The 14,131-nt window shown below is 33.5% G+C and overlaps 2 protein-coding genes and 1 pseudogene across 3 annotated transcripts; all 3 read left to right on the forward strand.

The window, feature by feature from the left end:
* Nucleotides 1-3,777: 3,777 nt before the first annotated feature.
* Nucleotides 3,778-4,862, forward strand: LOC104742450 (RING-H2 finger protein ATL75). Its single transcript, XM_010463461.3, has one exon. The coding sequence runs from the start codon at nt 3,961-3,963 to the stop codon at nt 4,639-4,641; it is 681 nt and encodes a 226-aa protein (XP_010461763.1). The 5' UTR covers nt 3,778-3,960; the 3' UTR covers nt 4,642-4,862.
* A 2,784-nt stretch (nt 4,863-7,646) lies between these two features.
* On the forward strand, nt 7,647-8,620 carry LOC104758222 (E3 ubiquitin-protein ligase ATL76). The gene has a single exon (XM_087485604.1). The coding sequence runs from the start codon at nt 7,720-7,722 to the stop codon at nt 8,395-8,397; it is 678 nt and encodes a 225-aa protein (XP_087341730.1). The 5' UTR covers nt 7,647-7,719; the 3' UTR covers nt 8,398-8,620.
* Nucleotides 8,621-11,661: 3,041 nt separating this feature from the next.
* On the forward strand, nt 11,662-12,703 carry LOC104742448 (E3 ubiquitin-protein ligase ATL76 pseudogene; annotated as a pseudogene). Its single transcript, XR_015580518.1, has one exon. The product of XR_015580518.1 is annotated as an E3 ubiquitin-protein ligase ATL76 pseudogene (transcript).
* The last annotated feature ends 1,428 nt before the right edge of the window (nt 12,704-14,131 follow it).

The following is a 14,131-nucleotide window of genomic DNA, read 5'->3' on the forward strand; positions in this document are numbered from 1 at the left end:
ACTTAGGAGAATTTAAGCATGGGCAAACTATTGAGTGAGTAGACGACCATAATTTAATGTTTTAACGTATAATTCAACATTTTGCATATTTTTTTTTTTTTTTGGTAAAACAGATGTATATGATGTTAGCTTGAAAACGTTATTCGGCTATTAGCTGGGCTAACGTCATTATGCCATTATATAAATTATACTAATCAAACCCATATATATACATTCACAAATTGGTAAGGTTGTGAATCTATGGAAAAAATAACAGAGTCATCACCTTGAAATGTTTGGTGCTAGATGAGAAACTATTATGCAGAAAGAATTCTTTTTTTTTTCTTTGAGAAGTTGTAGTGTACAATCACAAGTCATAGGGTAATTAAAGTAATAAAGAAGTGAGGAGTTCATAAATAAATTAAGAAGAAAAACCTCTTAGACGAAACAATAAAAATAAATTAAAACGAAGAAATTCAAATTTTGAAGATAAAAAACAAGGGAAACAAGATCACAAGTACTATTCTAAGTATGTGGTCTTCTTCTTTTGAGAGTAGTTTTCAACAAGTTGATCGTTACTTATGTGTATGACGATTAAAACATGTGGTTATGTGAGATTCAAAATCTTTATGACGATTCTATTCTACGACGGAGGTAACAAATACCAGGATTTAGCTTGTCACGGCGCATCAATGCAGAAGTTAAATATTTCTTATAGCTTTACTACGTTATCACTAATTAAAATAATTGAAAGTGCAAAAAAAAAAAGTGTAAAGGAGAGTTAAAAAAAGAAGAAGGATCCCATACTTGTTCTCCTTTGGTAGGCTAATTATTGTCCACAAATTTCGTTTAACACTAGCTCCAAGTCTTTCAATCACTAATCATTTCCATCTATTATATAGTTTTTAATTGAAAAAGCGTATGCATTAGTTTGCTTAGTAATCAAAATTTAGTGTGTGACAAATATAATCTTGGTTAAAAGTGATATGCATTATTCCGACCTCCACTAAATGATATATATGCATTTAAATATAACTTTTCACAAAGATGTATCCATATACTAAAAAATGATTTACTCAGAGTTTCGCAATAATACGATCGAAAACCGAACTCTAAGTCCTCCTTGTTATGTTCCATTGTTCCACTATTTCCAAATAGTTGAACTGTTAACTTGACAAGTAGCGATTTATTATTCTTTTTAGTCAAAGCTAGCTTTAGTATTATTTTTCAAGTGAAGAGAGAGTTACTTTCAATTGTTTTTTGCAAGATGTAACTCTAAGTTGGATTGGAAATTCCTAATAATTTCCAAGGATTATATAATCTGTCATAGGATAGGACAGAAGCCCTCCGAGATAAATTCCAAAAATATATTTTTTAAGAATTTTATAATATTCAAAATGATCATGAAATATAAATAAAGTAGCATTAAAAACTAAGAAACATGGGACTTATTGTTAAGGTTGTGGAGATTTAGGAGAAGAAAGCGACAAAGATCAAATCCAGACGTATAAGTTATATATATACACGTACGTTCCTCTCCTTTTGAAAGGTACACAAAAATAAACAAACGCCGACCAAGAAAAAAAGAACATATAAACAAACAACAGAACCATTTATATGCAGACATTTAGATGCTTCGGAAATAACAAAATATGAAAAATAGATCTTCCAAATATTACCTAGAGAATAATAGTTTAGTAAACTTATCGAAAAAGCCACAAAGATCTTATGATCTGATAGTTACATTACATCTCATAACTAGGACAATTCGATCGATGTTAAGAAAGCCAAGAAAACATAATACGGATGTATCGATCATGTTCTTTTTACATATAAGATTTCTTCTTATTTCAAGCTGAAATTACAATACATGTTGTAACGATCATGTTCTTTTACAAGACTTGATTGCCTATGAAATCACAACATATCCCTATTTCTAGAGAAAGATTTTGTTGTGAGAAAAACTATCTTCTTTTCCTAATATCTTTCTTACCAAAAAAAACTTTTTCTCTATATTATATATATATATATATATATATATATTTGTTATGAGTTCTTGTTCTTTACGTAGCTTTCTTTTCTTGGTCTACACTTAAGATACACAATTTCGTAAATTAAAAATAGAACTTTGATTTTGATTTTTTTTTTTTTTGTGTAAGATCTTATAGATATGATTTTCACATATGTACTATACACAATCTATTGTTATTTTAGGAGATCATTACAAGCTTAGAATACTCAGAAAAATAGAAGGATCTAGCATTGTTTTTCTTCCAACGAAGTACCAAAACATCTATCTTAACATTTTTGAAATATATTTTTGTGTTATCCTCTCTTATCTTTGTATCCAAACAAGTTTCAACTAAATTCTCTACAATCCTTACAATCAAACACAATCATTTCCTTATTTGATAATATTAATTTCCTAAAATATATCTATCTAATTTAAATAAATATGTTAGATTAAAATATAATTTTCCTTTCATTTTTATTAATCTTATATTTAATTATTTTAATTACTATTCAATACATAAAGTTAATAAAATTTTAGATTTTTTCAGCATATAATGTGATTTGAATTTTTTTAAACGGATAAATATTAAAAATTGTCTTAGGATATTTGTAACCAAACAAGTATATCCACATATATAGCTCGGAATACATTTTTGGAGTACAATAGGGTGCAATCACTTTTTGCCAACTTCGAATCGGGTTTTTAACTAAAATTATAACCGATTCAATTATCCGGATGCTCCTTAAGATTGCAGAATATTTTGGGCCGGTTTTTAATCCATAGCATACTTATTTACATCCAATTAATGTCAATTAATGCCCATTGTATCTTAGGAAATATCTAATTTGCATACCGAATTTTTAGGACGGAGTTTGACAAAAAGAATTGATAACCCAATTTATATAATCATATCCCTATAATATAGCAACTGTAAATTCAAGATAAATACATCTTAGGAAATATCTAATTTGCGTTTAATAAACGATTACATATTTGGTAAGATCTTATTAGCTTTAGATGTACACTATTAATCCAATAATATCAATTGAGAATCATAATAAGAATATGTCAGATCATTTAATCATTAACTCATAAATAACAAATCGTAAAATGTATATTCTCAACTTGCGAATCAAGAATTTCTACAAACCTCTACCTACAACCGACCTACAACCATTAATAGTATATATCAACAAAATAATAGATATGTGGTGTACCACGGGATAAAACCTAGTTACACTTTTAAAATCGAAACTACCACTCAAACATCTTAAATTTGATCAAATTGATAACGTTCTAAACTGAATTATCAAGCAAGAAAACATATACACATGGAAACCTTTATCAAAAAAAAACATATACACATGGAAAGAACAAAGAAAGACGAATGCTAAAGCACAAAGACTGCTTTACAACACCACATATTGTCGGCAAAGCATTAAACTGTGAAGAAGATACAATAAAATCTTCCCCTTGGCAAAAAATAACAAACAAAAATCAAAAGTAAATAAACTAAAAACATTGAATAATGGAGATAAAATAAAATGCAGCTTATCAAGAATCAACACAAGACAAACATGATAAAACAAAGTTTTTCCAATTTAAAGTGAGACAAAAAGTAGTGTTTTAAAATTCAATGTTGGAAAAGTGAAGAGTCCCTACACTAGCATCTTGTGGTTGGAGAGGTATGGGCCAAATGTCACAATAAGCACTCAAGGATTCATGAAATTGGATAAGCTCTCAAGACTAGCTTGGAAAAAAATATGAAGAGAAACGCACTTTCTTGAACAAAAATTATTAGTCTCCCATTATTAAATTCTCAGTCCCCACTCACTAATCAGTGAGCATCTCATGCTGTATATAAGACCACATTGAATTTCCCAAAACTTTAAGAAGCAAAAGAACCTGACAAGCTAAGCTAAGCATAAAGAAGAGACTTTGGTCCAAAGCTCATCAAAGAGTAAAATATGTCTGCAAATGAGTTACCTTCTTCTTCAGCTCAAGCCTTCCAAGAGCAATCCCTTGGAGGTTTTGTTTCTAGAAAGCTGCTTCTCCACAACCCATTTGATCACAACACTGAACGAGCCTTTGCGGTTGCACCATCTACTTTCAATTCCCATGAGAACAATCTCAGTGGGAATGTCCTGATGCTTCTCTCAGTCCTCATCTGCGGCATCATCTGTTGCCTCGGGTTACATTACATCATTCGTTGTGCATTCAGACGTACTTCAAGTTTCATGATCTCCGATCCGATCTCTGGTTTTTCAACATCACGAGATTCATCAGACAAAGGAATCAAGAAGAAAGCTCTTAGGATGTTCCCAGTTGTGAGTTACTCACCTGAGATGAACTTGCCAGGGCTTGGTGAAGAGTGTGTCATTTGTTTGTCAGATTTTGTTTCCGGTGAACAGATTAGGATGCTCCCTAAGTGCCACCATGGGTTCCATGTTCGTTGCATTGACAAGTGGCTTCAACATCATTTGACTTGTCCCAAATGCAGACACTGTCTGGTTGAGACATGCCAAAAGATCTTAGGTGACTTCAGTCAAGCTGATCAAGTGGTAGCAGTACCAACAGAGAGCGTTATCGTCAGGATTTCTCCTCTAGAACCTGAAGGAAGAGTAAACACTTTAAGAGAAAGCAGCTAGATGCCAAGAGAGGCAGAAACCATCAAAAGTTCAGAATTTGCGCTTTTTTAGTTAGATAGGAGATTTTTAGATCTGATCACAAATCATGTCTTTAGACACTTGAGAAAAAAACATTTCACTCAGGATAACTCAATTTTTTTATGTCTTTCGTTTTTGCCTGTAACACAAAGTGTATACAGAGAGAATATATCTCACGAGTTCATCAAAGTTCTTTTTGCAAAGATATGTTTTACAGTGGAATGTGAATTATGCTTTCTTATCCAAAAACATTAAGAATCATCTATAACCAAAGACTAATAAGTGCCAGTCATATATTCTCAAGTGTCACAATCATTATACTCAGAATAAAATGGTTTCTGGTAATGAATGCCAAGGATTGTGTGAAGTAAGTAGTGTTTTATCTAAGAGATGCATATACCATATACGACGTAGACCTGGTCGCGTGTATGCTTGATAGTGATAAATATACAAAGTTGGTGAAACACAATGCATCTATCCACTCGACCCACTTAAAACACTACCTATATGCCTAAAAATCAAGATAGATTAAACCAGAGGATTCTTCACCGTAATGATAAAGAAAAAAACATCATTACCAGAGAAAAGTGATATGGACCCAACCCACAATAACTAAATAAAACCAACCAAAAGCTAAATTCAGAACTAAAGCTAGGAATACAGTCTTGTAAGATTGCCAGTCAAGTGATAAATCCATCCTATGGGATTTGGCCTTGACACCAAACATACCTATGCCACAATATACTATCGAAGATTTAGAGTTGATCACAAAAAACAATGCATCCCAGTTGAGAGAATCCATACCCACAGCCACAGGTCTCAAAAAAAATCTAAGTGGGGATAAACATCCAGTTATTGTCATCACATGCGTCTCCTACTCTACTCTTTATGGTTGATGCCTCAAAAATTTACTCTACTCTGACATTTATCAAATTGGTACTCAAGTTTGTCTCAGTTTGTGGTGAATCTTCTGTTTAGATTTAATATACTCACTCTATTACTTTTCTCCACAACAGGTGCTCATTGGGGTATGCACACTACCTAGTGGAAGATATTGTCATATGATAAATGAACCGATATAAGGCTACTATTATCTCTGTGATAAATAAAATGGTGCAAATATAAGAGAACACATGGAGTGATCAACTTGATATACCACTTGATATCATAGTCATTTTCATAGATTCTCAAGATATCAAAGTCCGAATCCACAAACCATTCTAAAAAAAACTACGAGTAACTGATTTAGTTAAAGGACCGCATGAACTACGAGATTTAGTAGATCCTGTAATTTAAAAGGGAGCAACATGTCATAAACAAGGTTATCAAACAAAAAAGACATGTCATATACAAGGTTATCGAAACAAAAGACATGCTATAAAAAATGATGGTTTACATAAGGCTTAAGATCCTAGGCAATTCTGATTGGATGAGACACAAATAATGTGTTAAAAAGTTCAATTTAATAGTGAGTGAGGCCGTGCACAAAAAGGAAGGGTTATTGGTTAATAACATAAGACTGTGGTTAACAGGTAGCATATCTCCATTAAGCATCTGCGGGATATCCGATCATATCCAGTAATATGCCATTGAGAGTGTAAAAACTGCTATAAAGTAATTCTTAACTCTTAAGTAGACCTTTATTCGTGATAAATTGCTTAAGTAATGCCCTTACGAAAACAGCTAAAGATAATAGTCTAAATTCTTCAACTCTCTCAACAATTTTGAGGCTTTCTAGAAATCTGCCATAAAACTACTACTGGAACAACCGTAGGACATCAATACAATTTACCAAATAATCATAGTAAAAGTAATAAAGATGTTCAAACTTCTGCTGCCAGTTAAATTCCTATTTGCAATTATTATAATGTTCTTTTGCTGGGTGAGAACTATCTACTCTACTATTAACAAGAGTTAAAAAGTAGGACAGTGTAAAAACAAAAGCACTAGAGGACAATGATAGCTTTGGAAGATAATGTTTAGAAATACTATCTTAGTGCTTTAAGAAAATCCGGGCCACTTGTTGGACTAAAGACCTCAATCAATATGATAAGATTCATGTCTACACTTTTTCTAATATAATACATAGTAGCTATAATTCAGAGTTGTGCTAATAATAAAATTAGAGAACATACCGTTATAAAGCAAAAAAACTGTACACAGTCAGCTGTGCCTATTCATTCTCAAAATGAGATCCCCTACATTGTCAAAACCGAACAGAAAAAAATATATATATATATATTTAGCAGGAACGATGAATGAATAGAAATTTACTTAAAAGCAAGATGAACACTGAGAAAAACATTGGAGAATGAATGAATAAAGAATAGATTCCACCAAAGAAAGCCAATAATGATACATATATGATTAAAAGAAAGGACTGAAGCTCTTTGTTTCAGTATTTCAACTTTCTAGGCAAAGTGTAATGTTCCTAAAACTTTTCTCAGGATTAAAACCAATTGGGTCCAAACCATTTCTACATCATGATAGCATCCAACAAAACTCTTACTTGAGTATTCTCACCTAGTCGCGTTATTTCACCTCAACAGAACCATTTATATGCAGACATGTAGCTACTTGGGAATATATAAAAGAATGAATAACAAACCTAAAAACATATTATAATGAATGTAAACAGAAATCCATCTTATCAAGAATCAACACAAAGACAAAATATGAAACAGAGTTTTTAACATAAAGTGACACCAAAAGAACTAATTTCCTAATCAATTTCCCTATACAAGCATCTTGTGGTAGCCTACCGTAGGAGGTGGTCTGGGCCAACGGCACAATCAGCACTCAAAGTTTAATGGAATTGGATAAGCTCTTTATGGGTCCCAAATACTCCCAACTCTCATTTGAAAAGAAGAAGAAAACTCACTTTTTAGAAAAAAAAATTATTACTGTCCAATTATAAAATTCTCCTGTCAGTAACATTCTCAAGCTATATATAAAGACCACTTTCAATTCCCCAAAACTTTAAGAAGCAATAACCAAACAAAGCAAAGCAAAGCAGAGAGAGGAAATTTTGATTTAAAGCTTTTGTCAAAGAATAAAAAAATGTCTGCAAATGAGTTACCTGCTTCAGCTCAATCCTTCCAAGAACAATTACTTGGCGGTTACGTCTCTAGAAAGCTTCTTCTGCCCAACCCATTTGACCACAACTCTCAACGATACTTGGCAGTTGCACCATCTCCTCTCATAACTCATGAAAACAATCTAAAAGGCAATGTTCTGATGCTTCTCTCAGTCCTCATCTGTGGCATTATATGTTGCCTTGGGTTACATTACATCATTCGTTGTGCATTCAGACGTTCTTCAAGTTTCATGATCTCTGAGCCTATATCTAGTCTATCAACACCACGAGGCTCATCAAACAAAGGAATCAAGAAGAAAGCTCTTAAAATGTTTCCAGTTGTGAGTTACGCACCTGAGATGAACCTGCCGGGGGTTGGCGAAGAGTGTGTCATTTGTTTGTCGGATTTTATTTTCGGTGAACAACTCAGGCTGCTCCCCAAGTGCAACCACGGGTTCCATATTCGTTGCATAGACAAGTGGCTTCAACATCATTTGACTTGCCCCAAATGCAGACACTGCCTGGATGAGACATGCCAAAAGATGTTAGGTGACTTCAGCCAAGCTGATTCAGTTGCGACAGCACCCACAGAGAGTGTAATTGTCAGGATTGCTCCTCTAGAACCTGAAAGTAGAGTAAACCCTTTTAGAGAAAGCAGCTAGATTGTAAGAAAGGTAGAAAACATCATCAATTTAGAATTTGTCAGCAGTTAGATAGGAGATATTATAATCTTGAGCAATATTCATGTCTTTAGCCATAGAAGGGGTTTCTAAAAAGAGAAAAAAAACATAGGACACTTCTAAAATTTTGATGTCCTTTTTTCCTGTAGCACAAAGTGTATACAGACACAGAGAGAATATATGATATATCTCACTTTCAATAGCATCTCACGAGTTCAACAAAGTTCTTTTGGCGAAGTTATCTTTTACGGTAGAATGTATATTATGAAGTCTTATCCAAAAACATTAAGAATCATATACAACCAAAGCTTGATAAGTGCTAGTCATATTCTTATGAGTCATAATCAATCACTACACAGAACCAAAAATGTCACTAGACAGAACTAATGGTTTCCTGGTAATGAATGACAAGGTTTATGCACAGAAACAGTGTCTAGTCTATAGAAGATGCATATACAAACCAGACCTCATCACGTGTACGCTTAATACTGAAAAGTGCACAAAGTTTGTGAACAAAAAATGAATATATCTACTTGACACAACCCATATAACTCAAAATCGATCAACACGCATGAGTCATCGGGATAGCAAATAACATGTCATATGATATGACTCATATGGTCCTTCACGACAATGATAACGAAATCTATTCTGACGTAAGGAATACGGACCCAACCAATAATAGAGTAAACCAACCAACCTAAGTTTCTATGTATAAGTCAGACCTGAAAGCTACTTTGGGGGGATGCATAGTTTTGTAAGATATCAAGTTAATTTACACTAAACTTTGTCTTGCAAGATTCTTAACCATCAGTCATGTACCCATCTTATGGGATCTAACTTTGACACCAGACATATCTATGCCAAAGATGTAGAGTTGATCTGTAGTTACCATCCTGGTCGAGAGAATACATCCCCATAAGTCACACACCAAAATCTAAAAGAGGGTGTGAAGTAAGATAAGTGAGAAATCCTTCACCTTTATTAAACCGAAAACGGTTAAACTTCCAAATGATTCTCATCACAAGCCGCTCCTATTCTAATCTGAGGGTTGATACATGTTGATGCCTTCACTCACACTTTATCTTATCATATTGGTACTGAAGTTTGTATCGTATCATGGTGATGTTCTGTCTAATGTAATATACTTTCTCTATAATTCTTTTTTTCTCCACAACAAGCGCACATCTTGGGTCTTGTACAGTAGCAGTGCTATCTCGTAGTGTGAAACAGAAGAAAAACTACAAAGTTGGCCTAATTGGATTCTATCTCTAAGATAAGAAAAAATAATTGTGCAAATAAAATAAAAATGAACACATGAAGTGTTCAACATGATATAGGGATATTTATATATACCAGTTGATATCTTAGTCATTTTCATAGATTTTACCAAATACCAAACCCGGAATCCTGATCACTGAGTGATTCAAAACCAGCTAAACAAGTTGGTATCAAGAATCTATTGTTAAAAAAATACCAATATTGATTGAGGTAAGGACCACATGTTCTAACTACGAGATTTTGGAGATCCTACAGTTAAAAAAAAAGGAGCAACATGTCACAAACAAGGTTATCAAAACAAAAGACATGTTATAAACAAATGATGATTCAGATAGGGCTTAAGATCCTAGGCATTTCTGATTGGATAAGATGTACATTAAGTGTTGAAAAGTTCAATTAATAAGCACAGCCCCACTTAAAAAAAGGGAGCTTAATAAAAATTGCGGATGTCCACAAAAAATAAGAGTTATTGGTTAATAACAGAAGACTGTGGTTTACAGGTAACATATGTCCATTACACGCATCTGAGGAATATCAGATGGTATCAGATAATATCTGGTAAATATGCTATTGAAGAATGTGAAAACTACAACAAAGTATTTTTTTAAGTACAACTTTCTCAGTGATAAATCGCAGATTTAGCATAAGTAATGACCTTACTGCAACAACCAATGGTCTAAACTACTCTCTCAACAATCTATAATTCTGCTTTCAATAAACTACTCTGGAACAACCGTAGGACATTAAAAGATGTTGTTAAAACAAAAGATGTTCAAATTTCCGCTACCATTCGAGTCCCATTGCAATTCTTTTTCATGTTCTTTTTGGTGAAGGAGAACTATATGCTCTACTATTAACAGCGTTAAAAGTAACAACAGTGATTAAAGACAGAAGCACTAGAGGACAAATGAGATGCGTTGGAAGATAATGTTTAAAAAGACTATCTTAGTGCTTTAAGAAAATCCCGGGCCACTTGTTGGACTAAAAGACCTCGATCAGTAAGATAGATTCATGTCTAACCTTTTTGTGATATAACAAATATCGTAGCTATAATTCAGAACAGTGCTAATAAAATAATGGAGAAAGTTTCGTCGACATACCGTTAAAAAGCAAAAGAGCTGTACACAATAGGCTGTGCCTATTCATCCTTGCACAATGAACAAAAATAGATATTTACTCAAAGATATTTAGTAGGAACTATGAATACTTAAGTTCACCGAAAGATATTTAGTAGGAACTATGAATACTTAAGTTCACCGAAAGACGAACACTGAGAATTGGCGTTGAAGAGTAAATGAATAAAGAAAGTCGTAGAGCGAAAATCAATAATGGATACATAGATAACTAAAAGAAAAGACTAAAGCTCTGTTGAGTATTTCAAGTTTCAGTATTTGACAAGCAGCAAAACTCTTACTTGAGTATTCCCAAAAATATTCGAGTTCTCATCTTTTTTCATGTTCTTTTACCTCAAGAGAGCCATTTATATGCAGACATTTAGATACTTGGGAATTACTAAACAGAATTTGCATGTTTTCCCCAAACTCAAGATCATATAATAATGAAAGTAAATTAAAATCTAGCTTATCAAGAATCAACACAAGACAAAAATGATATAAAAAAAAATAAAAATTTCCTAATTTAAAGTGAGACATAAATAAATGATTTCCAAATTCAACGTTGGAAAAGTGATAGTACCTACCTACACAAGCATCTGGGGGTTGTAGGAAGTATGAGCCAATGGCACAATCAGCACTCAATGATTTTTGAATTTAAATAAGCTCATTCTGGGTCCAAAGTCTCATTGGACAAAAAAAGAAAAGAAGAAGAAAACCCATTTTTTATAAACAAAAATTATTAGTGTCCAATTATATAATTTCTATGCCCCCCACTCAGTAATCAATAAGCATCTCAAGCTATATATAAGACCACTTTGAATTCCTCAAACCTTTAAGAAGCAATAACCAAACAAAGCCAAGCAAAGCATAGAGAATAGACTTTGATCTTAAGCTCTTTCAAAGAGTATAAAATGTCTGTAACAGAGTTACCTTCTTCAGCTCAAGCCTTCCAAGAACAATTCCTCGGCAGTTTTGTCTCTAGAAAGCTGCTTCTGCACAACCCATTTGACCACAACACTCAACAAGCCTTTGCGATTGCACCATCTCCAATCATAACACATGAGAACAACCTCAGTGGGCATGTCTTGATGCTTCTCTCAGTCCTCGTGTGTGGCATCATCTGCTGCCTCGGGCTGCATTACATCATTCACTGTGCATCCAGACGTTCTTCACGTTACATGATCTCTGAGCCTATATCCAGTCTTTCAGCAAGACGACGTTCATCAAACAAAGGAATCAAGAAGAAAGCTCTTAAAATGTTCCCAGTTGTGAGCTACTCACCCGAGATGAACCTGCCGGGGGTTGGCGAAGAGTGTGTCATTTGTTTGTCAGATTTTGTTTCCGGTGAACAGCTCAGGCTGCTCCCCAAGTGCAACCACGGGTTCCATGTTCGTTGCATAGACAAGTGGCTTCAACATCATTTAACATGTCCGAATTGCAGACACTGTCTGGTTGAGACATGCCAAAAGATATTAGGTGACTTCAGCCAAGCTGATTCAGTTGCGGCAGCACCCGTAGAGAGTGTCATAGAGAGTGTAATTGTCAGGATTGTTCCTCTCGAACCTGAAGGAAGGGTAAACACTTTTAGAGAAATTAACTAGATGCCAAGAAAGCCAGGAACCATCATAAATTCAGAATTTATGCTTTTTAGTTAGATAGGAGATTTTACATCTGATCACAAATTATGTCTTAAGCCATAGAGGGTTCCAAAGGATACTTCTAATTTTTTTATGTCTTTCTTTTTTGCATGTAGCAAAGTGTATATAGAGAGAATATGTCTCACGAGTTCACCAAACTGTTCTTTGCAAAGTTATTTTTACAGTGGAATGTGAATTTGCAATCTTATCCAAAAAACATCAAGATTCATCTATAAGACTAGAACCAAAGATTGATAAGTGCTAGTCATATATTCTTATGTGTCATATCAGTACAATGAACCAAAAAAGTCACTAGACAGAATAAATGGTTTCCCGATTACGAATGCCAAGTGTAGTCTACGAGATGCAACTACGCTCCAGACCTTATCCCATGTATTCTTGATAGTGACAAATGCACGAAGTTCATGAACAAAAAATACATCTATCCACTTGACACGACCCACTTAATCTATCTATATGCCTCAAAACCGATCCACACACATGAGTAGTCATCAAAATAGCAAATACCATGATCAAAACAAACAAAAAAAGATAAAAAGATATTAGCAGGAACGATGAACAAATAGATATTTACTAAACAGAAAAAGAATTCTTTATTACGAAAGATGAACAAATAAATATTTACTTTACACTTTACAGATATTTAGTTACTAGGAACAATGAACAAATAGATATTTACTTAACATATGTTTTAGTTAACAGTTAACACATATCTATTAGATATTTAGTAGGAACGATAAACAAATATATATCTAATCAAAAGTGCACTAAAAGATGAACACTGAGAAATGGCATTGACGAGTAAATGATTAAAGAATAGGTTCCACCAAAGAAAGTCAATAATGGTAGATAAATGATTAAGAGACAGGACTAAAGCTCTGTGCTTCAGTATTTCCAGTTTCTAGCAAAACAGAACTTTTTAATTAAAATGTTCCTGAAACTTTTCCCATGGCCCTTAAAACCCATTGGATCCAAACCATTCTCACATAATGAATGCATCGAGTTGTGTTATTTCACCTTAAGTCGCGTGATTTGACCTTGGTATGTTTCTTTCTGTTCTGTTCAATGTCCACACCTTCATTAATGTTACACCTGCAGTTTTGTAGTCCTGAAAAACAAAAAAAATTCAATCAAAAGTGATTTGAGTATCAAATTAAGATATTCCAAGCAAACGAATCAATTTAGCACACAACAAAAGTAAAGTTTCTTTGCTTTAAAGAAGGTACCAGTTATATGTAACCTAATGGCACAGACAAAATAAAAAAGGAATCCATTTCCGAATAAGACCGGTGAGAAAAGATAGAAAAGAGGCATCTCCTACTATGTAACATCAACTTTTTATCCAAAAGATACACAATCTTCCCCAATCTAATGTTTCACTAAACCAGCTATTAGGAAAGTAGCAAGAAAAAAAAAACTGTTCTACAAAAGCAACTTTCGGAGAATCTTGCTTTGATTTGGAGCTACAAGAAAAACATTTGATACTAGATTCATGCAGATTTCCTTCGCAATTTGCAACCAATGAAATACGATATCTCATAAAGCAAACAAAAAAGAATCATTTTTTATTCGTTCAGTCGTGGGACCAATTGCTTTACCTCTGATTTTAAAACAAAGTTATGTAAAAGATAAAGAGAGAAAAACTGTTTAGTAAAAAAAAGC

Source organism: Camelina sativa, chromosome 14 (assembly GCF_030686135.1).
Source record: "Camelina sativa cultivar CO46 ecotype springtype chromosome 14, ASM3068613v1".
Lineage (NCBI taxonomy): Eukaryota > Viridiplantae > Streptophyta > Magnoliopsida > Brassicales > Brassicaceae > Camelina > Camelina sativa.